Source organism: Sparus aurata, chromosome 12 (assembly GCF_900880675.1).
Source record: "Sparus aurata chromosome 12, fSpaAur1.1, whole genome shotgun sequence".
NCBI classification, from domain to species: domain Eukaryota; kingdom Metazoa; phylum Chordata; class Actinopteri; order Spariformes; family Sparidae; genus Sparus; species Sparus aurata.
Window position 1 is genome coordinate 9,296,767 of NC_044198.1, and position 25,154 is coordinate 9,321,920.

General features: G+C 43.0%; 1 protein-coding gene across 13 annotated transcripts in view; it reads left to right on the plus strand.

The window, feature by feature from the left end:
- The first annotated feature begins 519 nt into the window (after positions 1-519).
- ppp1r3c2a (protein phosphatase 1 regulatory subunit 3C2, duplicate a) overlaps positions 520-25,154 on the plus strand; it is a 51,229-nt gene continuing 26,594 nt past the window's right edge. For 2 of the 13 annotated variants that reach the window (XR_003986124.1, XM_030434956.1), the window contains exons 1-4: positions 520-558; positions 4,632-4,798; positions 19,603-19,711; positions 22,654-22,769. Coding sequence is in view for 4 of the 13 variants with exons in the window: in XM_030434967.1 (XP_030290827.1) it covers positions 4,686-4,798; positions 14,611-14,663; positions 22,654-22,769 (282 nt within the window). In the remaining 9 variants the exon portion in view is untranslated. Of the gene's footprint in view, positions 559-675; positions 695-4,631; positions 4,803-14,610; positions 14,664-19,602; positions 19,712-22,653; positions 22,770-25,154 lie in introns of those variants that run through there. The other 11 variants (XM_030434967.1, XM_030434966.1, XM_030434963.1 and 8 more) reach the window with 8 other exon arrangements.

A 25,154-nucleotide genomic window follows, 5' to 3' on the forward strand; every position in this document is an offset into this window, starting at 1 on the left:
ACTTTTTATAGAACGAACACTGGTGGTTTCTGCCTTAAACAAATGCTGAACATAGTAAAATAATCCATTCTGACTTGTAATTGTTGTTGATGAAAAAGTTTAATATGGTTCAATTGTTTGACGAGAACAGCAACATTATGTGACTGTATTTATGTTAATGCCTTGAGTTTACCACAAATCCATACAAGTTACAATTTAAACTGACACAGTATACATCTTCAATGTATTTAAAGGAATGCTGTTCTGGGTCTACACACAATCAAGTTGTTATTGTGTGTTTTCCTTGTTGCACATTATATAAACAGGAAATTAAGCTTGTATAACTAATTTTCAGGTGTTTTATTAAAATCTAGTGTTAGTTTATGACAAAGGTATTTTACGTGTACTTTTGACATATAACGCTTGCTCAAGCCAGAGTTCCAACATTTGTAAGTGTGAAACCACTGGATATTTTAAGAATCATGCCACTGAAATTTACTATGGTATTTGAACGCCACCCCCCAGACTTCACACGTGCACCCCCTCTGCTGTCAACTGTCTGCTGTTACCGACCCCATGGTAAGTAGTGTTGTACAGAGCTCCGCCAAAATACTATTAATTTTACGGACAAAAGTGTGTTTTATTAGCTGTACATGTAGAGATAAGTTCCCGAGGACACCAACTTGTGTTTGTGATGATGTTGGATGATTGAAATGTATGTAGAGCAAGTTGCTGTACATGTTGGTAACTCTGTTAGCTTGATGTAGTCGACAACTTTGGTAGCTTAATGTCGTCGTGGCTAATCTTCGTGGTGTAACTGTTTGAGCTGCAAGATGAATTTATTTCACATCGTTAATGTTCAGTGTTGCTGTATTGAACTGTGCTGAGAGCTGGCTGTGAAGAACTATATTTTTCTGTTTCTCAGCAGCATTAAATGTGGGTCGAGCTGGACATTAGCTGTGTGCGCGCCATTATGTTAACTACACAGCGCAAGATGGAGTACTAACCTGCCACAAGTGTACTTAAGTGGGTAGTCGTAGTGTATACTACTGACTAGGGCTGCACGATTCTGGAAAAAATGTGAATCACGATTTTTTTGCTTAGAATTGAGATCACGATTCTCTTGCACGATTTTTTTCACAAAATGTTTATTGCACTGATGAACTTGAACAAAACAAAAAAAAACCCATCATAGTATGGCAGAGGCATAGTAAGCAACGTTTTTTTTTTTGTTTTGTTCAAGTTCTATCATTGGATGAGAAATCCAATGTATCCTTTAATACCTCATGTTGTACAGTGTTTATTGGGGCCGTATCTTAAGCTAGGTGATATGTGATAGCTGCTGTGATCGGCTTTCTAAAATGGAGGCGTAATATTCCTCCTTTTCCAAAAGCCGCCTCTGAGGTAGGCGTAAACATGTGACTTACGTGAAGCCCGAGTTGGGCTGTGAACACTTGACAACGAATTTGTCTTCAAAATAAGAGCTTTACATTGCACTCCATTGGAGTTTAGAACTGGGTTCTTTGCGGGGGGCTTTTAATTTGAAAGTAGCGACCGTTCCTAGCTTGTCGCTACAACAACAAGCTAACACAACCATACAGCTGGTGATCCAGGAGAGCTAGCATCTTCCGGATCTCCCGTTGCTCATCTAGCAGGCGAGGCGGAAATAAGTGTACCCTCCGAGGCGGCAAATCGGCGGACCAAAACAGACCCCCAGTTTGCCGCCCTCTGTCTAAAACCGCAGACCTAGCCGTCAATAGGACAGGCAGATTGGCGGCTTGCTGCCCTGTCTAAATACGGCTTCTCACTCACTCCTTCCAAACACTCAACTGCAGGCGGGCTTCCTCCACTGAATCACGTGTTGTAAAGACGCTTTACCACAGGTTGAGGGAGGAGGCAGCGCCAGTGCTGCGTTTGGGGGCGCTTCAAAAAATCCGGGAGGAAATAGGAGCATTTGTTTGTGATTCAGCTCGAGATATAAAATGCTTCAGAATCGCTATGTGTAGAAATGAGATCAAGTGTATGTGTGAATCGTGATCGCGATTTTTTAACGATTTTTTGTGCAGCCCTACTACTGACTTAGTGCACTTGATTATGCTATTCTAACCACTGAGTTTGAATTAAATGTATTTAATGAACATATGTTTTTAAAATCAGATCCCAATTTGTAATGCTTTCCATTAGTGTTTTTACAGAATCGCCCAAAAAGTAAAGGAAAAAATATTTTATACATCATGTGTGAAATAAAAAATGGTGTAGTAAAGTGTCAGTAAGTTTACTCTAAATTGCATTTTTTTATATTTCATTTATACATCATTTTACACTGTAGGTCAAAAATAACACATTCTAAAGACACAAGTCAATCATTTTTGTGAAAGCATACCGAGTTTATTTACGTTTAAGTGAAATTCAGTATAATTTAGTCAAATCTTTAATATGTACCATGTGTTGTGACCATGTGAAGTACATGTGTCTGTATGTTGTGTCTGAGCTGAGCTGCTACAAACAGACTTAAACATCTATTCATGATTTGAGCTGTTCTTTCTGACTGTGGATAGTTGACGTAAGAGCAGCAAGAGCAATTATACCTTATAACTGATTTCTAAATATATAGATTTGTCCTTGTGTCCATTGTGTGAGGGCTTAAAATCCTCCTCTGACCTGTGCTCCCTGCTTTCACTATCTCACAATGTGAGAGTTATAACCACAACCGCTGTCTATTAGATTTGTTTAATTATTTTAAAGTGATTACTCCCGTTAAATTAATTTTCTGCACTCTGCTACTTGTGTGTTAAACAAACAATGAAACACACACACACACACACACACACAGTGATATACACAGAGAGAGGCAGACAGACTGAGGCACAGAGGAATAGAAGCCTTGGGACACCGCCGCTGCTACAGGAGGAATTCCAAGGTGCTTCTCTCCTATAATCTGGCTCCAGCATCTCTCCAACCTGTCTCCTGTCACAACACTTACTTCCCAGGGAGAAATTGCACCTGAAAGATATCTTAAAAAAAAATGAAACCACGAAAGAGCTCACGGGTGGCCGGGGACAATAAAAAGGAGGAGGAAAAAATGGAATAAATACAGAGAGAAGGGGCAGGAGGGGGGTGGAGGAGGAGAAGGAGGAGGCAGGAGCAGAAATGGCACAGTGAGACACAAAAACAGCTTGGGAGGCAGTGCAGCGGAGATGCTCCAGGACCCCAAGGGATGGGCAAACTCGGCACCATCCTAATTTTCATTTCTCGGTGTGCAACCCCAGATGATTAGGGCGTAATGATGGTTATACTAATTGGCCCTTTGCTTCTGCCTGTTTCGCATGATCACATGAGCCGCCAAGAACGTTCACATACACCCCACAAAAGTACGCTTTGCCAGAATAATCCTCGGGCAAACACACACACAACGTCTAGGTCAAGATGTCGCGTATTGTGTTCGTGGATAGGAAAATGTTTGTCGCGGCAATCTGGAATTTTTCTTTGCTGGAAATTGTAAAAAAAAAAAAAAGATTCAGCGTCTGTGAAAACCACTCAGAGGAAGTAAGGGTCATGAAACATGTGAAGAAAACTTTTAATAAGCAACACATTGCTTGGAGTTCCAGTAATTGCAAGTATTATAGTTATTTTCTGTCCCACAAAACATTTCTACCAGGTCAGAGCAATCTTGCCGGTGATTTTTTTTCCTCCTTCTAGCTAGGCAAAATATCCAAAATCACTACCTGGCTGTGAAAATGTCTGAAGCGGTTCAGACCAAAAAGCATTTTCAAGCCATTCGCCGGAATAAATGTCGGCAAAGTATTTCTCTCTCATTTCAGTTTTTCGGTTTTATATCCCAGCAGCGCTGTGCTTGTGATCTGGTTAGGTTTAGCCACAACAACACTTGGTCAGGGATTAGGGAGAGATCAGTTTCTCATCATAAACATAATTTCATGCTTGGAAATTGTGTGTTCTTTTTAGGTTTGTTGTGCGTTGTTTTTGGTCATGAGTTTTTGTCACGAGCACCACGAATGAGGGCATTAAATGATCATGTTTTGTGCGAACCGAAGGCCAGGCCACAGTCCATGACAATGGTGGACACAAAAATTATAAAAAAGATGTAACAAAGGTAATTTGGGATGAGTAGCCTTGATTGTTCTCTGGACAGACTGCTACACAGTATATGTGGCATTTACCAGGAACTGAAGCAGTTAGATCCATCTGCGCTCTCTTGAAATAAGACTACCTTAATTAAAGAAGACCTATGTTACTTTTTCACTGGTTTCCTTTCCGGAAACACTGCTCCTAAAATGCCTTGTCAGTAGTCCCTGCTTTAATTCTGTGACTTAGTGACATCACACTACATCACAGAGTCACTCATTTGCATAATGTATGGCTAGCGGCTAGTTTGCACGGAAGAAATGAGCAAATCTGTTGTTTTTAGCTGTGCTTGCTCGGGCATGTGTGAGCTGACCAATCAGAGGACAATGGGTATACGCAAAGGGGTCCTTAAAGAGACAGGAGTTCAAACAGAATCAGTAACTGATTATACTAACTAATTGTAACCCAAAGTAAAATAATGATGTGCATGAGCATGGCTCTTTTAAAACATTAATTTTACCGATCAGTTAGTTTCTACGTAATTTCCATGTTTTGACGTGTCTTAACAGATTGAACCAGACAGGCAGCTGAGATGAACCTGGTGAACGGGACCTATCTTCTTCATGTCAGCGAGTCGGTCAGTGCTGCAGTTCGACCCCAGAGACCCCCGGGGGCCTCTCAGAGCTCTGCAAGCTGCCGCCATTTTTCTGCCAGTCCCTGTCCTGCCTGGCCTGTTGTAGGTATCATTCTTAATGTGATGATATACCCATGTCGCAAATTTGCGTACGTTATGGGAGCATACTGTAGCAAATTTGTGTTATCATACAATTAATTTTTAACATTTTTGTCCCAAAACATGTTGCAATAATTTAAGATATGGTGTAAAGACTGTTGCAATACTGTACAGTACAGTACTGTGCTACAATATTGTGTATATAGCCTATATATATTGCATTAACTGCATCAGAATCCCAATTTAACTAGATCAAATGGAATAGATAAGGGGCAGCAGCTCCTCCTGTGTCTGTGTGGGTTCTCTCTGAAGTTCTCCCACAATCCAATGACAAGCCAAAAAGTTTGGTTAAGCTGTTACTCTAAATCAGTGGTGTCAAAGTGATCCAGTAAAGGGCCGTGTGGCTGCAGGTTTTCATTCCAACCAAGCAAGAACACACCTGATCCAAATCAGGTGTGTTCTTGCTTGGTTGGAATGAAACACATTTGATTTGGATCAGGTGTGTTCTTGCTTGGTTGGAATGAAAACCTGCAGCCACACGGCCCTTTACTGGATCACTTTGACACCACTGCTCTAAATTGTCCATAGGTGTGAATGGTCTGCAATGTGAGTGTGTGTGGTTGTTTGTCAGCCCTGCGATGAACTGGCGACTTATCCAGGGTGTCCCCTCTGTCGCCCAATGTCAGCTTCCCATGACCCTGAAAAGGGTGAGCAGTGACAGATAATGGATGGATGGATGAATAGATAAATTGGAAAAAAATCACAACCAGCTTCCCAGAGTCATCCTCTAGACTTACCTAACTGTAGTGATATTCATTCAGAGAACATTTGATTTGCCAAATTCTTTGCCATGGACACGCTGTTGAATGCTCCATGCAGCTTCTGACAATCATTTCCAACCAATCAAAATAATGTTTGATTTGTCGGCCCTGATTATGACTCAGAGTATCAGGATGAGGCGTCGCTGTAACTGTAATCTCCTGCTCAATTTGGGATGCTGTGTGCCTTGCATTCGCTCCACTGTGCCCACTGGTCCACCTATCAAATATAGCTTGATGACACACTTGCAGGCAAGCCTGAATGCACCCTATTGTCTATTGATTTTGTCTCTGGTAATGGCCTTCCGCGAGTCATCTATTTTGAAATCTGAGAGGAGGTGGATGACTGCTGTTATCAAACCGAAGAAAAAGGAAAAAACAGAAGATACCGCGGATCAATTCAGACGGATCCATACTGCTGCTCCTGGGCTTTCTCTTGGTGCTGTTGTGGCATGAGTCTGATGAATTAATTAAATGTGCCCCAGAACTGACACTGTGATCAGCCGGTGCCGTCTGGATTGTTATGCACAGTCGGGGGTCCTCTCAGCCGAGCACATGTGCAGCTGCGAGCCGGCGAGCAGGAGGACTGGTTGTTGAAGAGCTGAGCGGAGCTAATCCCACACCTACAATCAAAAGGGCACCGTGTCACATGAAAATATGCACTAAACTTAATGGACACTAGTTTTACCATTTGCACTCATGCAGTTGATGTGCCGTCTCTCGGGAGCTTGTTATATCAAACGCTGTGTGGAGAGCCGGGCACATATGCAGGGACTGGCTCTGCAAGATATGAGCTTGATTTTGTATGCACACTTCTGTGTTGTTGTTTTTTTTTTTCTCCCCGGAAGAGGATACTGCATCGTTTTCAGGAGCAGCTGCTTTCTCTGGGTTCACTGCTTTCCAATGATGTAGCCCGAAACACATCACCCATGAAAGTGGGAGCTGGAGTTGGCATTGCTAAAGGGTGCTGTGTAGGCGCTGGGCTCTGGCGCCGACAGTCATCTCTGTGATGTTTTGGAGGCCTCCCAGTCCTTTATCATGCACAAGGGACTGATGGGAAAAGGAAGGCTATCATCAGAGGATGCATTTAATTTCCATAAAGATGACTTTGTTTCCTAATTAATCTCCTGGCTCCGTCTCCCCGCTTTGCTCCTGTCACTTCCTCAGAATGAAACATGGCCGGCAATTTGTTAAATCAATTATTCCGGGGGAAGAAGCAGGGCTTCAGGCGAGCCCATCCGCGCAGACACGCACGCACGCAGACGTGTGCACACAGATGAGGCGATCGCGGGGACGCAGGGCCGGCCATCAAGTAAAAACAGGGTGCACGGCGATGCTGGAATTTGGGATGAGGGAGGTAAGAGAGAGGAGCGGTTTGTCCTTGTTGACATGGCAGAAAGCTTTATAAACACTTGGCTGACGAGGACTCTCCTTGGCCTTGCGCCCTGAACTCCTGCAGAAAAACAGGACTGCTCAGCCCCCGGGGACAAGATACACTGAGAGAAAGAGAGGCAGGAGGAGTTGAGGGCGAAGTGACAAAAAGGGACATGAGCAGGGAGGGAGAGGAGGCAATAGGGAAAAGATGGATGCCACAGGGGAAAAGAAATGAGAGCCAAAGATAAATGTAGAAGAAAATCCTCTCGGCTTTTCTCTTTTTTTTGTCTACAACTCCATTTCGCAAAATGAATCCAACACTAGTGCAGTATTCTATTTCATACACTTTTTTCCCTCCACATATTTATGTTAAACGTTGATTTAGAATAACACATGCTGAGGGTGCACCGGAGCAGAAGATGAGCCTCGGCCTTTAAACAAAACAAAAAAAAACAAACAAAGCACATTTCAGATCAAGTTTGACTCGCCGATGATCTACAGGTGCACAGAATTAGAAGCGTGATTCATTTCGGGGGGCCCCGAGACGAGAGACAGCAGATCGGCTTCCAAATGAAAAAGCTGACTTTCAAATCGGAAGACAAACAGAGTGCGGGGGCCCGATGGCGGCGCGGGCTCTTTTTTCTGGCTGTATTAGGGAGAAGAGGAATAGCGTGGCAGGATGTGTTTAAATCAGGGCGCTCTATCTTGTAGTGGGACACATTTCATTAAGCCCAGCAGCTGGGGCCGTGGCTCCATGCATCCACACATCTATCATACAAATCCATCAGGCCTGTCTGCTCACCGCACTGACAGCATGTGTGTGATAGGGGCCCGTCCTGCTGATCAGACGACTCACTGACTGCCCGCACTTATTCATTTCAGCTTCCATCTTCCCCTCTCTGTGTTAAGATTTCTTATTTGCACTCTCCCCCCTCCCTCCGCCCGCCTCTCTCTCTCTCTCTCTCTCTCTCTCTCTCTCTCTCTCTCTCTCTCTCTCTCTCTCTCTCTCTCTGTTTCCCTCCCGTCCACCTTTGTCCTTCATTTCTCTCGTAGCCCAATTTCTTTTTTTTTTCAGGGGGGGACAGATGTTGCCCAGCTCCTGAATGGTTTTTGGACCCCGCTGGTCCTTCTCTGTTTCATTTCATTCCCTCATGCGTCGCCTATCTCCCTCTCCCAGCGGTGTGAGAGGTACCAGATCTTTTGCCGCAGTAAAAACAGAAACATGTACAGCATCGCAAACACAAGTCCTGCTTAAAAAGGAAAGAGGAATAAAGTATGTGAGTGATATGCACTGACAAAAGTAAAACTCCTACGTATTGAGTGACTTCACGTGAGGTAGATTAGATCAGATCTAATTCAAGAAAAATGATGGCTAAATGTTTAAAAAGGTGTAAATGTGTGTTTCCTCTCGCAGTGGCGCTTTCCCAAGGGGGGATCGGGGGTCCATGGTCCCCTTCTCCCTTTAAGAGTTGCACAATGTGCTTGTATCTGACATTTTTAAGAACTATTAAGGTACTAGTTTTGTTAATTGTAAATCAAAATGAAAATAATTTTTAAAAGTAAATAAGAAAAGCCGCTCACGTTGCTGTAGGTTGGACAATGTTGGTTGGGACGCTGTGTAAAATAAGCATTAGCAGAATGTGATATATCGCTTAGCCTCCATGACATACTTGATAACAGTGCAAAAGCAAAACGGTTTGGTTAATCCTCCTAAATCCGAACTTTATGCCAGAAACGTGCTTGAAACCAGTTTGGATAGGGGCAACAAAAGACTGGAAAAGCGGTGGTATATTTACAAAATCACCTGTTTGGAACATTCCACAGGTGAAAAAGTTTCTTTTACGCATGATAGTTTCATGATTGGGTATGAAAGGGGCCTCCTTCACGAACATTCAGGGGGATTTATTTTGTTGGAAGGATGTATTGTCCTTGCTGTACCCCTTTCACACTAGACAAAAACCCACTAAACCCAGTGTGAATAAGTACAATCTCACTCATGCATCAAACGACTCTGCAGTGGTCCCAGATGTATTTCAGCTCCAGCTGTGGCGAGCTGTGATGGAAAAAAAAACCACCTTGTTGTCAGGTGGGACGCAGTTACGTACGTCGAAGCTTAGGACGCTGGCTTGTTCATACTTAGTCATCGATCTGTGTTCGAGAAGCACTCAAACATCTCTAGTTTGAAAGATTTATGAAAATTGTTTGTTTCCTTTTGTGTAATGATTTGAGTGTTTTTTTTCTCTCTTTTATCTTTCTTGTCTCAGGTAATCTTTAAATCATACCGCACGAGAGTATGTTCTTAGACTGATGACGATAGTGTTTGTGCGTACTCCATTAACAAATCGATGTCCGTGAGTGTGACCTCGTCTGATTCATTATACTGGTGTGAGTGGCAGGTGCTTATGGGAAGAACTGTTGTCAAGTCTTTTACCTACTCTTAATTTAATTGATACATATTACTGTAATCGTATTTCTTGCAATCACTGCGTGGAGGTAATAGAAACAAACAAAGAGAGACTAAAGTAAAAGATATGAAAAAAAACATAACTCTAATTCGTGGATTCCACTTCACTGAGTCTTGTTGGCTGCCTGATTGGTCCTTTGCATTTAAAACTCCCAACAGAGATGGGAAATAAGCCTGATGTCTCAAGCGAGTGACAGACAGACCACAGGATGAATCGCGATGAGGTCACGTACTTGTATTGGATTTTATACGTGATACATGTGATTGGAGCTGAGCACAGTCATTAATAATAACTATTAAAAAGGCAGTCTTCTCGCTGACGGTCTTGTTTGCTGTTAAAGGTCATTTATAATCATCAACGGAATCATAAGACTATTTCATAAACACTTAAAAGTTCCTCGTAGTCAGTTTAAAAGAAAATAGCAAGACTATGTTAATGAACAAGCTTTATCGTGATTTTGCTTGGGTACATTTTTGGGGACAAGCTAGCAAGGCTAACCAAAAGTAGTCTACTGACATGGTCGGGTTTGTGTTCATGGATAGTCATTATGTAGACGCAGTATCTGTTATTGTTAACTTAATTGCTGTGCGCTCATTTTTATTGTTTTCACAGGTAGCAGACACTAAATCGGTGCACGCACAGTGCAAACAAGCAACCGAACAGTTCATTTAGCCTAACCTTAGCCTGGCGGTGTTTTTGCCTAAACCTAACCAAACCAACAACAGCTTGCAATGTCCCTAAAGTCTTACTATATCATACTATGTGAACTGTTACTTTGAAAGTCTTAACCACATGTTGCATATTACATATTGTTGCTAGCTTGACCGCCAAGCCTTTATAGTGAAAGTTCAACCAGACGTTCGACGAAATGTTTATCCTGTTAATGTGACCGCAGAGTCCTTCTTGCACAACGCTGACTCCAGAGCTGCCTATATTGTCATGTTTCACTAGCAAGGACTACACCTTCAACAAGATACGTTTAAATGATTTATTATGAAAGAAAGAGAAAACAAAACATTGAAGATCTTAGTTCTTCGAGCTCTTCGAGTGCGTTGTGGGGAAGTTCTGTAGAGAATCCGCCGCCGCACTCGGGCAGCGACGGACCCCCTCGTGGTCCTACGAAGGAGAGGAAAGAAAAGAAGAAACGGAGAGAGAAATTGGGTGGGGGGGAGGGGCGCAGAATACGAGAGCGAAGACGAGGAGAGGGTCAGGTGGTTATTTATAGGAATATCAGAAGTTGGCGCTGTTGAGGTGTGGTCCTGCTCCTGAAACTTCGCCATATAAGTGAGAACATGTTGGCTATCAAGGGTTAACACTCGATGCAGCGGGAGTTTGAAGCGGCATTAAAAAAGTATGATAGTTAAGTAGACCTCTTGAGTAAATTCACTCCACACTCATGTCTTCGCTCCAGTGTCTGATCTTCCCCCCCCCCCCCCTTTCCTGCCTGATCTGTCTGCAGCTCTCCACTGTGCTCAGCAGCACGCAAACACTGGGGCCGTAATTGGAATGGGTAACACAGTCTGAGGAGGGGGGGGGGGGGCAGCCAATTAGGGAGCTCTGGTCTGAGAGCTCGGGGGGTGAGGGGTCACAGTGTAGCTCGTTGTCCCGAGCTTGCTCTTCTGGCGGCGAACCAATCCACATGAGCCGCGCCGGACGCAAAAAATCCTGGGCGTGACGCGGCAAATCAAAGGTCCGTTCTAAGAGGATGAAGTGCATCAAACGCTTGACCTACAGACTACTTATTAATGCTGTTGTTAATGAACCATCAGGATCTCTCAAATCCAGTAATGAGGGTGTTTGTCCAAGGGTTAAGATATATGGATAGGGAGCTCGGACGTGTTTCGCGGCTGGCTGCGCTGGCTGCTAATTCTGCTTATTTCTGCCACTGGTGGGATATTCAGAGGTGACCTTCAGTCTGCTTGGCCATGTATTAAACTCCCTTCAGACCAAGATCTGTTTAAAGGCTTAATGGAGTTCAGTCTTCTCAAGAGATACACAGTCTGAATTACCTTTTTTTTCCAATTCCAAGCATACAGACTGAAAAAAAATACCAAGAAAATGTTTAGCACCTCAAAATGTGAAACCTGAGGGAGGCTGGAGCAAAATGTACCTGCCTTTGACTTGTGTGAATGTGCCCAGAAGGAAAAATATATACAAATGAAATATATAATGAATGAAAGGGGTCCTTTTGAAAGGAATGTGGTGGTGCTGATGAAAGTTCTCAGTGTTCAGGATCATGGTAATTCTAAAGTGCTGTATCTTAGGCAACTGGACTTTCAGTTTCAGTGTGGTAGTCAACCACTGCAAACCTACAAACTGAATTGGAGGAGGTTTTTTTCAGTATATGTGTAAGCCCCCAGAGGCAAAAAGAAATCCTTTAATACAGTTTTGGAGTTGTATCTAAATTGTTTTCTTGTCTGCGCGTTTATGACACAAATCTTAATGTCTTAATGGATGAAAAAATAAAAAATGAAAAAATAAAATAAAATAAAATAAAATAAAAAATGAACCTGACAAAGAACAGATATTCACCTGGCCAGTATTTTGACTTCTTTTCAAGGGTGACAAAAAGTAACGTGATCCCGTATTTATTTCCTGCTATTATTTAAACCTGTCTTTGAGCTCTCTCAGGGCTTCAGTGCATATAATATTACAAGGAAATTTGATTCATTTCCAAAGGTTAGGAGCACTTTGTAAAAAAAAAACTTCAAACCTAAAATCATATTTTTCTGGCTATTAAAGGAAAAAGGATTCATGTTCTAAAGGTTAGAACCATTAAGTTAAAAAATTTGAGGTGAAAAAAAAAAAATCTAATTATTCAAACACACAGTCAAACCACAGTCAGTGGGTGGACAGCATGAGCGATAAATGAAAAAAAAAAAATTTCAGATTCACGCTTCCATTCAAGCGTTCACTATAGCATGAAAGCCGCATTTCGGCCTCGAGCTCTACAGTGGACTGTGGAGTAGTGTGTCATTTCGATTTGACTTCTGAGATCTGATCATACCATCCTGATGTCAGGAGGCCTCTTCATTCGACCTGAAACTGCTCCGTCTTGTCTCCTCCATCTGTGTTTCTGTGTCGCCATCGCTTTTCTCCTGCGATGCAATGCTGTCACCATCTATCACTTAAATGCACAGTGGGAGCACATCACACCACTGCACAAGCCCAGACCACTAGCTCATCAGATTAGAGCGATAGATCGAACAGCTGCGTGTTGGGAAGCAACACAAATTTGCCGTCAGAGGTTGGATGTGTCTGAACATTTCTCTCTTCCTCGCCTACACTCTGCGGCGATTGACCAGGTGTGTGATTTGGCGTGACTGTCTGCGGGGTGGCGTTGTGTTGCTTCTTCAAACAACTACTTTTGCCACCCCGCTTCAGTTGTTTACCATAAATAGCTTTGAGGAAGAAGCTCTGCATGTGGCGCAATTTCAAATTCAAAGTGAAATGAGTCGCGTTCTGCTGAACGCTGGGAGAGCGGCGTTTTTCACAAAAGCGGAGGAGAAAGATTCATTCTTTTTCATTTTGTGATCACAGGTGCCCCAAATATGACTCCATAACTCAGCTTCATGTTCATGTGCTAACATTTCCACATTGCACATTGAAACAGAGGATCGTATGAGCTCTTTGTCAAAAGTGGATATAAACACACATTTTTGACTATATGCTATCTGTCTTTCTCTGTTATGTATCTGAAGCCCTATTACCTGGGGACCTCTGGTAATTTGTAATAATTGCTGAAGACATCTGTAATCCCATGAGAATCTGCCATTTGGAGAGTAAAAATTCCTTTGCATGTTATTTTCGCCAAAGACAGTGGTCATGTGATAATATCCGTGTGATTCATGTTGTCCTTTATCATCTGTTTTCTGTTGTCTGACATCTGAACAAGTTTGCGATGCGATCGTTGCTCACAATTTGTTGAACAGCAGTCAACAGATGTGCTGTGAGATCGAGTAAATGGACCAGAGCAGCCTAAAGTGGGGCCCGTGGATCGAGTTCGGCCCGCCATAATTTAGATTTTGAGAATGGAACGCCAGAATTAGTTTATTTCTAACTTGCCTCTTATTGCACCGTTTTGCTTCCTGACACAGTACATGTCACGGTTTGGTTCCCTGTTTTAGTTAGTTTCCCGTCTTATTTTACTCTCCTCATGTGTCATGTTTTGGTTAACACTTCCTGTCTTTGTCCCTTTCCCCGTCTTTTTTCCTGTTCACCTGTGTTTCATTTGTTAATCAGCCCCTTTAACTCCTTTCACTCCCTGTCAGTCAGTCTGTCTCCCTCCTGGTGTCTGCTCCTTGTATGTCCTCTGTGCTCCATGTTTTGTTTGGCATTATTTTCTCATTTGGTCTTAGTTTTTGGATTCTTACCTTTTTCTCTTGGCTTCTTTTTCGCTGCCTTTTTGTCGGCAGCCATTTTTGGCTGTGGTTTTTTTGTAAAGGAAGCTCACTTTTTGTTCTTAACCTGCATGCCTCACTGTGTCTGCATCTGTGTCCTCACTATTTAGTAACCATAACAACAGTTGCTTTCTTTTGGCCTGTGGTTCACAGTGAAGTGTCAGCTTTGGCAGTGAAGGTAAACAGTTCTAGACTAAGAAAGTTAGGAGAAATAAAAGGTACAGCCACAAAGCGTCTTTTTACTTGCTCTGAGTAAGCTGCAAATGTTTAATTATTCTTCTAACAACTGCAGAAACAAGGTAAGCAAAGACTACTGTTTTGTAATGTGGCTTCTGAGGAGCAGATGCTCTACTTATGAAACGGTGATGTTACACTAAAGCCTCTGCCTCTTATTCAGGGGATCAAGCCTAAAATTTGAGTAAAAGTTTTTCAAATTAAAAAATATCATGAAATGTGCAACACGACATACAGCCTGAAAGCACTTTGCTTCCTATACCCTTCTATAAAAAGGGAATCAAATGTTTTCACACTGATTGTTTTGACCAACGCACAAAAGAAAAAAAAAAGTAAAATGCTATGTTTCTGTTTGGTCATCAGTCGAAAGAGTCATTATGTACCATATTGTTAACAACAAGAAGCAACATCCAGACAGTGAGTGGTTGTTACTTTAGCTGGGGAAAAAAACAGGCAAAGCTGCAGTGATCATAACAATATCACCTAAAGGATGTCTGACACTTTTTGTCTCTGCTCCACTGAAGACGCTTCAGCAGCCATCAGACTTCCTCCCCTGGGCTCCTGCATTCAAGTGCAGGCAAGTGCTCCCGTTTGCTGCTTAAACACACTTTGGTCCCTAAAAAACCTCCAGAATCACATCAATGAATATGAATATTCACGCTCTGATTATGTAGGTGCTCCGTCTGTGGTGATGACTTGAAGTGACAGCTTATCGGCTGTGTTATTTACCACGCCATCGATATGAGTGACAAAAATAACTGCTGCTCGCCGAACTCGTCCCACGTGTCACGGCCGTGTGTGGGTGACACATTTATGCTGCATCAAAGTCTGAGACACTGAAAGAGTGTGTTGTTTCCCTCTGTTATGCTGATGAACACTGAAGCAATGCTTTACGAAAACCCCCACACTCTCCGGTTAATCAAGTGAAGTGCGTTCATTTGATGTAATTACGGTAGATGTGTGTCATTTACAGCGGTTGGGTTAACCAAACCGCGCGCTCTGCATCTAGGTCGGACTGCACAAGCTCCATCCTGCCCCTCTTGCATGGGTACGTTCATTCACTTCAAAACCCGACCTGTCTCTCCGGCTTTTCTGGCCTGCCGCTCGGCTCTCGTTTTTACCTCGGGTCGGCGAGGTTAAAGTTGAACTCGCCTTCGTACTGACTCCCTCTTTTCCACCGTGTAATCCCCCGACCGTCTGTGGCCCGATTCCTTGTGAGCGGCAGATGTGAGGCTCATCTCAGGCGGTCCCGACACGCTCTCTGACTCCATCTGTCTCCAAACATGTCTGCTCGGTGAGCCGCTGTAGTGCGGCGGGCGGGAGCGAGTTGTTTTCTAGCGAGCTTGAGCCAATCAGAGGATGAAACACAGCAGCGTCGGCCCCTCCGGGGGGGGGCGAGGGGTGGGAGGGTGCCCCCTGCTGAGGAAGCTAAAGTGATCAGTGTTGTAAGAGTTGCGCCAAACAAGCGGTGGAGGAAGTACTCAGGGCTCTTGAGTAAAAGTAAACAATGTGGAGGGGTTTGCAGTCAACTCAACTTAGTTTAGTTCGTGTACAAACGGTCACACAGTGGGAAAAATATGTCGAGCTGAACAATCTGTGTGTATGACCATGTAACTGTCTCATATTAGTTTGTAAAATTAAAATAGACCATCAACCATCAAAAAAAAGGCAGCGACGTGACTACGTGTTAGGCTGATAGACACATATGTTCAGACTTCGCATTTCATTATGTTCAGTTTTCAGTTTGATTTAATCTCAAGACTGTGTTTGTGCTCTGGTTGGGTTCAGGCACAGAAACCACTGGGTTAGCGTTAGGAAAACATTTTGTTCTGGCTGAAAATTACTGTTTTGGTTGCCACAAACATGGATGGAGACAACATGTCTCCAAGGAAGGACCACCCAGCCCTATCCACTCGGCCCACATACAGCTAAGCTCATGACAAAAGCCTGGATGTGGGTCACAATAGCGCCAGCTACAGTCATACAGATTGCTGAACCATTGCTGCATGTGGGCCAAGTGTACACGGCTGTGTTACCCATCACTGGACCAGGCCACCGTTGCTACGTGGGAAGAGTATGTTCATGAATATATAGACAAAATGTATGCACACCCACAACTATGCATTACCATAAGCCATAATCGCATGAACAAATACTGGTAAAATAACAAAAACTACCAAGAAATAGCAGTCAGAAATGTTGTTGTGCGTCATAGTGGGAGATTTTAAGGAGCATCTGAAGTAGTACACCCCCAATGTAAAAGTTACAAGTTAAATCCCTGCATTCAAAACTTTAAATTTCAGATGTATAAGGCTGTAAATGAAATATGACAGTGTTATAAATTGTAAATGATACTACAATATTGTTATCCATTCATTAACAACAGTATCAGGTGCATTTTGATGCTGCACTTACAGTCAAATTACAGTTTAATCCGTAACAATGCATCCTATCCTATCCATCCTATAAGAAAAATGGCAAGTAAGTAGAGTTGTTAAAGGAGCATTCCACTGATTTCTAAGATGAATTATAGCTGCTTGTGAAAGAAAAAATAGTAAGACAAATGTCCTCTGTTGCTTTGGAGTAAGGTTTCTAAAGACCCAGATGATGTCATCAAGGTCATCTTGGCTCTGGCTTTAGGGTGTGTTAGTGTACTGATTGAACAATCAGACAAATGTATTTCCTACCAAAATTAATGTGAAGGCCTCCTCAAGTCAGAGCAACAACCCGGAAAATCTGAGAAAATTTGAGTAAACATTGCGTCTTGTGAAATATAGTTATTACACGATCCAATTCCGCTGCTCTTCCTTGTCACTCAAATGCCGTAAACAGCTGTCAATGTGTTATTCAAAAGCTCTGAGTGATAAAATGCAAAACATCCAAGTGGTACCACCCGAGGAGCAGCATTAGACTAAATGTTAACACTTAACCTGTTTCATACGCTAAAGTTGTGGAGTTTGAAGAAAGTGGGTGTTTAGGAGGCATCATGGGAAATGTAGGGTCCTGCATATTTGAAGCTTGACCCGTGCAGGAACTATCTCGGCCTCTGCCCCGATTGATTTTGGCCGAATTTACAATCTGTCTCTTGCGAGGCTCTCAGGTTTATGGAAGTGCCATAATAAATCATGAAAAACGTGCACAATACTTCCCTCCGCCCCACGAATTTGTAATGGAGCACGAGGATAAAGTAGAATAAAATTAGCAACTGCCTTAAATCGAAGTTGTGTAGACGCACCCTCTGGTTTTAAAAGGCCTCGACACGATAGCCACGTGAGGACTCAATCTCTTTCTTTCCTGTTTTTTTTTTTTTTTCCTTTCTATTTGGCTCTCTCACTGACTCTCAGTTCATGTCTCTCTCCCAATGAATCATTATCTATCTCCCTGCCTCTCTCCCCAGCCTGTGCAGGGGCAGTATTATAAGACTACAGTGCCCTTTCAGAGAGGATAACCAAATCCTCACTGGAGACGCTTGAGTAAATGACCGTGGGAAATGGGTGTACTTTAGAACACAGTGATACGCGTTCCACGTGGACGGGGAAGCCTTCGCCGGCTAAATCCTCTAGTCTGCTGCCTGGTGTTTACCCCTGGCACCATATCGCTCCAGATCTGCAATCCCGACTATCCTCAATACCCCATTACAGACGCTAATCCCCAGCCGCGCACACTCCACGCTGTCTCCGCTCGGGGATGCATTATGGTTAGTCTGAGTAATTTCATTTCCGCTGAACCTATGCAAATATTCCTCGTGTCAAAACATCTTCCAATCGCACAATTTGTCGTCGTTCTCCGTTTTTTTTTATCTTGCATGTTGCCTCAGATTACCGTTCCCGTCACAGACAAGCTTGTTTTTGCTTGTTTTCCTGGGTTTTATGGAACAGCAGGATGCTACACGTGGCGCCATGTGCTATTCTGAGCAGGAGTGACGGCGGCGGGGAACAAACACTGTAATGAGAACATGATATTCTTGCGGCGGAGAAAGCGATTCTGTCTTCAGCTGAGAGAAAAAAAGGAAAGAAATAAAGAGTGAATGATGGTAGAAAGTACCTTTGGGGACGGTCCGGCTAATTTCTGCCAGATATGTCCAAATGGATCTTCCCTCGGCGTCATAAAAAAAAGAAAGAAGAAATACAATATGCATGACATGACAAGTAACCAAAAACACACAAAAAATGACTTGTTGAGGCTGAAAAACAAGTCTGTAGACGAAAGGAAGGATTTTTTTTTTTTTTTTTTTTTGAAAAGAATGCTATTGAGTTGTCAAAAGCAATGCCAAAGCTGAGAAACAAATTGCCATTGCAAAACAAGATGGGCAAATAAACTGCAGTTTTAGGCTGTGAACTGTCTTGCTTGGCACAACGAGGCAACGCTGTTGAATCCAATGAAACAATTGCAATAATGAAAGCGAGCCGCAAATGGGGGTGAGAGAGCCGAACTTTATTTTTATCACTTTGAGAAATAGGCTCCGGGATAAAGAGAGGGAGTGGAGTTCAGGCAGAAAAGTCAGATGTAATTTCTACAATTAGGGTATGCTAGGCTTCCATGTTTTATTCAGACATGGGAGGAAATCAAGATAAGTAGCCCACGAAGATATTACTCATGTGGAGAGACTCCTGTTACATGCCGGAACAGTTTTATGGTCACAGGGGCTCGAGACGGAAAAAATAAATGCGTCTTCTGACATAGATATCTTTAGCAGTCTGACTAAGAGCTGGATTTAAGGCTTTTTCTCCGTGCAGTTGACCCCAGGGGAGGAAGCCGTGCCTGAACGCAGAGCTGAAGTAGACGCAGTAACTTCTCCTCTAATTTTTATTTTCAAAAATACAAAATCTTGTTCATTTTTCTCTTCAGTACCCTATATTTTTAAAGACATGTTCCCTCTCACAGACTTCATTTGGGGCTTGAAATGCGAGAAAGTGATTTTCAACGTAGCATCCACTTTTGGGGGATTTTAGAATAGCGGAAGTTGTCATTTCAAAGCTGCTGCAACTGATTTGGATGACGAGCAAAATTATCATTCAATTTTAGCCATGTTCATAGCCACTTGATGAATCCAAAAATCGATTTTGTGTGTTTGAAGTGTTCAGCTTTGTATTTTAAGTTGATTTGTAATCTGTGTAGTATCGACGACTGATCTTCCAGTGGGTTTGAGAGGTCGAAAACTTTTGCTGAAATGCAATCTTGGAACTCATTATAGTTTGATGACAATTTAGCTATTGATTATTTTATTTTTTTGGAAGAAACCATTATGCAGTGAATTAGAATATAATTCCTCCTTTCTGCCTGTTTAGGGGTATCTTGTATTCTTCAATTAGGCAGACATGTTGGTATGTGTGTATTCAGCGATTGTTGTGCAATGTTTGGATTGTTGCAGAATCCCTGTATCATGATACTAAAGTTATTGTGGGTGACGTATTGGGATCGTATGCATCGTTAGCTACTCTTTGGTTCCCACCCCTCATTCTAATCCTTACAGATGCAATATCAGTCTCTCAACTCAGACTCCATTCTTATCTCAGGTCAGACTCCAAGCCTGAACATGTGTTTCACGAATATACCCTGGCTACGCCGGCTGCTGTTGCTCGTTAAGCATCGTCACACAAGAGCCAGCGGGGTTCCAAAATTGGGGTGAGTGAACACAAACTGTCCAGCAGAGAAAATGTGTATGACTAACACAAGATCAAAATTTTATCCACTTTCTGTTAGTCAGTTCTTAGAGCCTTTCCGCTGAAAACAGTTGTATGCTTTTGCAAAAAAAAAGCCAGAAAAATGAGTGGGAAAACTGCTCTGTAGCACTGAGGGGAACAAAAGTGATGGTGATAATTATCTTAATTTGACTAATTTGAGCAATCTATTTCACAGTACATACAGTTATTAGATGCAGGGCTGTAAATAACATTGATTATCACCATTTAAGTATTCAACATTAGAAGTGGTGAAAATGGCCATGACTCTCATTCGGGTCACATTCTGCGGTGTAGTCTCTCTCGCCCAAGCAATGCAGAGCTCCCCGTTTTCCTGCAGGAGCTTCTCCTCTTATATAGGATCAACAGTTCCATGCAGGCTAGAAAACAAGATCCACCTGCGCTGCCAGATAGAAATCTCACAGAGACTTCTTCCCTTTTTCCCTCCTCCACAAGTTCCACTGCTTTGCTTGCTTACTTGTGCAGGTATTATGTGTGGTGAGACGCAAGGAGCATCGACAAAGGTGTCGAAATGAGAAACCAGGGCAGTCAATCAAATGAATGAACGCTCTTTTTCATTCAGGAATCAACAATGATCATATAAACGTAAATGACCTCGGGATGTGTAGGTCATGGTCACACAGCGAATGAGTCAGTCCGTCACCAAAGGAAGAATCAGTAACAGATGCCAGTAGCAGAGGCCTGCTGGCACACTGCCTGTACCGAGTCCTCTCGGACCCCCTCTAAAGCCTCCTCAGGGGGCGTTTAATGGAACAACAGCTGTGCCGACGCTATTTCTCATTTAACTCACTTAGAGGCTGCCTTCTTATCACAGGCTCAGAACAAAAACACCAGGTCGCCCTTTCAGCGCTTCCCTCCCTTCTCTACAGCTCCCTAACGTGATTGTAAACTTTTCAAATGTAATTGCGGTTCTGGGGAATGGCTCCGTGAATTTGATCGAAGCCCCCGCTAGAAAGCAAATCCGCCCGTTTCCTTGGAGCAAAGCCACCCCCCGTGCAACCCCCCTATCCCGGTGAACGGGCAGCAAAGGAACACAGAACGCTCTGCACACCTCATCATACGCACACCCAAGAGGGCACTCTAATATAATTAGGTACAAACCAATTATTCAAGCAATCAGTCTCAGTTTGATGATGTGTCAACACTCCTTGTCAGTCCTATTTCCCAAACTGTTCTTGAGCTGCATCACTAATTTTGTATTTATACTCGGCATCCATAAAACCTTGCACTCTCTCCTCGATTGTAGTCCCGGCAATCAAGAGTGGCGAAGCTGTTGACAAGGGGTCAGAAGTCGAGTTATGAAATATTACAAAAGTGTGAATTTAAATGAGACACTCTGCTAGTTATCCTCCCACAGCAAATGCCCAAAATGGACTACTTAAATGCACAGTGCCAGCTTATCACAACTCATGAGGAGGCAGAGCAGGGCGGAAATTTTCTCGAGACCGAAATAGACCTCAGACCTCGGAAGAAAGAAATAGTCTGCAGGTGATACACATGCACATGTCAGCCAGGAAAATTATTTTCTGAACAGAACGCTGGTGTTGGGAAGAAAACCCATGCATCGAGCATGAACAGTATGTCAACTTATTACTTATAGGGCTTGGTAGAGATCTTTATTTGTTAATCTTTACGTATCTAAGGTGCTATCATTACTGAAGATAGTATGACGTCATTCCTGTTTGCCTATAAGGACTGAATATTCCAAATGTCTCCACTGCAACAGTGTCTCTGTGACCCGCGAGAGCATCAACTATAGGGGGTTGTTTGTCAAGTTTTCCACCAACCCTTAACATATACAGTACAAACAAACAATGATATGAGTTAAGACCCTCAAAAATCCTTTGAAAAGTATACACCTAAAGAGAGAAAAGCAATATGTGGGTTAATACCTGGGTTATGAGCTTTCTTGATACTTTATTGATGGAGAAAGAAATGCTTTTTCTCTTCGCCTGTCTCTCCAGCATTGAGGTTGGAGGTCAGCTATAGAGCGGCAAGAACTGTCAACAGATAAGGATCCATTGTCCCGCTCAAGGACACTTTAGAAATGGACTCTGCCATAAAAAGAAAGTTTAATAGGAAAATACTTTATTGAGCATGCGCATCCTTGTAATTTCATTCTTCTGTGGATAGTCATGTCAATCTGTCAGTAGGTCCAACACAGGCTGGAGTATATGATAAACTATCTTAAGGATTGTCCATGGTTCCCAGAGGTTGAATCCTAATGTTTCGAAACCTACCGGATGGGTTGGCATGAATATTGCACCAGAGGATGGATCCTGAAGAGTTTGGTGACCCCTTGAGTTTTCATGTAGCGCGATAAGCATGTCAACGTTTTACTTGGGTCTGCATGTACTGGATGAACTGGGACAAAATTTGGATGCCATACAATGAATCCTTAAGACTTTGGGTATCCTACAAAGACTTACCAATGGAACCAAAAGAAATTAAAAATCGAATAACATTCAGATGAGCCTAGGCCACACTTCTACTGCTTTTAGCGGTTATTATTTTTCATGCTAACTTGCTAAACTAATATGGTGTTAATTTGTGCACGATGGAACGTCTTGCCTCTCACTCTGGCGCCTGTGTCAACATGTTTGAGCATTAGCGCGGCTCAAGGACGTGTTATCTCGACATTTGGAGCCTGGCCAATTTTTGTTCCGCGACACATGCGCAGTTCTCCGGCAAAATAGATCTGAAAACAACCTGTGGACTTTCAACATGTCAACATCATGTCAACCTTTCGCTGCGGTCTAAATGTCTGCATCTGCGGAATATGTCACAGGCATGAAGAGAATACACACAATGGGTGTGGGGCAGTACTTTTCTGGTGCAATCTCCTTTTCTCTCTCTGTCTTTCAGTGAGGATAAAGGAAAATCACATCATCATTGTTGCCGATAATTATCAAGGCCAGCCCCATGTGGAGAGTCAGAGCTGGCAGCAGCAAAGCATAGCCATCACACGCTGCACAGGCAGGGTAAGTGTCCCACCCATGACCTATAGCTCAAAGCCTGCTGTGTCTATACAGCTTCACAGACAGTGTCTCTAGGCTCAGTCTATATTTATATGCATCTAAAACGCTGTTCAAATAGTAAAATATTAATGACGGTGTGCTCTCAGTGAGAATGGTTCGCTTTTCACGCTGGCCTCTTGAACGCGGTATAGTATATTTTTCCTGTCGATGGTCACTCAATGCTCTACTTGTGTCCACTGCTCCAGCCACCTTTGATGACGTTCATACAACTTGGCGTCATCTGCATTGACCCGAGTGCTCCTATAAGCACCACTCAACGCCGCGCGGCCACCACCTCTCCGCATCACAAAAGCCACGTGTTGACTGCGACCTGCTTTCTGCCGACAACCTGGTCTAGTCAGCCGTAGCTTGACTCCTCTGCCTCCCGAGCATCAAGTGAAACCCACTAATGATGATGTTTCCAAAATATTTCATCAGGCTATGTCACCTTCTGTTGACATGCTATCTAGCTATAAAAGTGATTAGGCCCAAAATAGGATGCTTTGGGGATTTTGCTCTCAAAGCGTCCTCCTTTTCCCAACATCGCATAACCCACCGGTCCTCTGACAAATGAAAAAAAATAAATGAAAAAAAGATCCAGGAGGTAAGATCCTGAAATAAAGATGAGGAAGAGTTCAGTCGAATGTAAAGACGAGTGACAAACAGAAGTAGAAGTTAGCTTGCTGAAGTTAGCTTGCTAACTTTTTTCATATAACACAGAGCATTTTGACAAGGTTGCTGGCTCCACTTCGGTACCAGCCGTCTTAGCCCTTTGACAACACAGCCACCTCTTTAATTCAACAACTGTCACACGGGCTGCATACAGTCAGTGCAGCTCCACTTATTTGTGTCTTGTCAAGAGACGCCAGCGCCGCCATTCTTTTTACAGTGACAAGAGCAGACGGTGAGGTGTTTTCTCGCACATGGCTGTGGGGCAGTTCTGGGAATTTTCAAAAGGTCTCTCTGAACCGTCGCCATTAGGTGCTCATTTTGGAGATGAGCAAACCTTTTCTCGATGAAGAAACTCTTTCAATTCCTGAAGTAACTCCTTTCGCCTATCTCACCGTCTGTTGCTCCCTCATTTCTCTCATTCTTGTTTTCCTTATTAGAGTCTTAACTCGGGGCTAATATCAGCAGTTAAGATTCATCAAGGGGGAGCAAAGAAATGATCAGTGGACTGGTTGACTGCAGAACATGAAAGCTTTTCTGAGACCAATTACGGCACAAATTTAACATCAAATGTTCCCTCTGTGTTTTGCACACGATTCGTTCCGATTCCTTGAAGAGAAGCCGATGATCAGGAGCATTGTATTGCTCCGACCAAGTAAATAATCGGATTTCTGACACAGACACCTTATTGGCATGCTGCACCAGCGGTACAGGTGAAATGACAGTGGAGCTCCCCAGCCACTTTACACCACTCTGCAGGACCCTGCTTTCATTTTGAAAGGCGTAATTCCCCCCCCCCAGCACTCACACATCATCCACCAGGACCCCCCCCCCCCCCCCCCCCCCCCGGTACACACACACACATGCACACATACTTACGCACACCCCTCATACCAACTCATAACCCATGCCCCTTTTTGCTATTTCTCATTCCATTAAACCCTGAATTATTCAAAGCAGATGAAATTGATTTCTTGATAGTTTAATCGCAAATCAAAACCGAACCTTGGGCCCAGTTCATTCCCCCGGGGCAATTTTTTGACAATCAAATATTCATGGAGAAATGAAATGTTAGCAGATCATTTCTGCTTCTGGCTGATTAGGCAGACACAATGAAATTCAGATGGAGAAAAGAAGGGAGGCATGGAATTAACTTACGCCAATATGCCACGGAAAAAATTGAAAGTGAGATAAGATTTTCAGACTCGATTCTATGATCCCAGGAAAAGCCCTCAGATGGAGGGCTTGCCCTTTTCTGCCGTATCAAGCCAATTTGCTGCAGAGCGTAGCACAATATAAGGAGCATGTGCGTCAAACCTGGACTTTTTATTTATAATGAATCCTTATTAAGAGAGACAAGCGGAATGAATTGCTGTGAAACACAATGTTGGAAATTACAAGTGCAAGCAGCAAGTCCAGTTTATTACAATGTTTATATCCCCCGACCTCAGGATAACCCCACCATGACACCAACTCCATGACTGAACCACTTGCAACTCTGAACTTTTTACATAATTCAGCACAGCCTGTAGGTTAATAGGTTGGGTATCAATAGGCTATATTCAAATGAAGACGTACTTTACTAGAAGACTTATTAGAAATGAGAAACATGCCCGTTTGGCTTGTGTTTCAGTGGTTTGCAATTGGCTTTTTAAAAAGTTTTCAGGAAAGTTCAGGGTG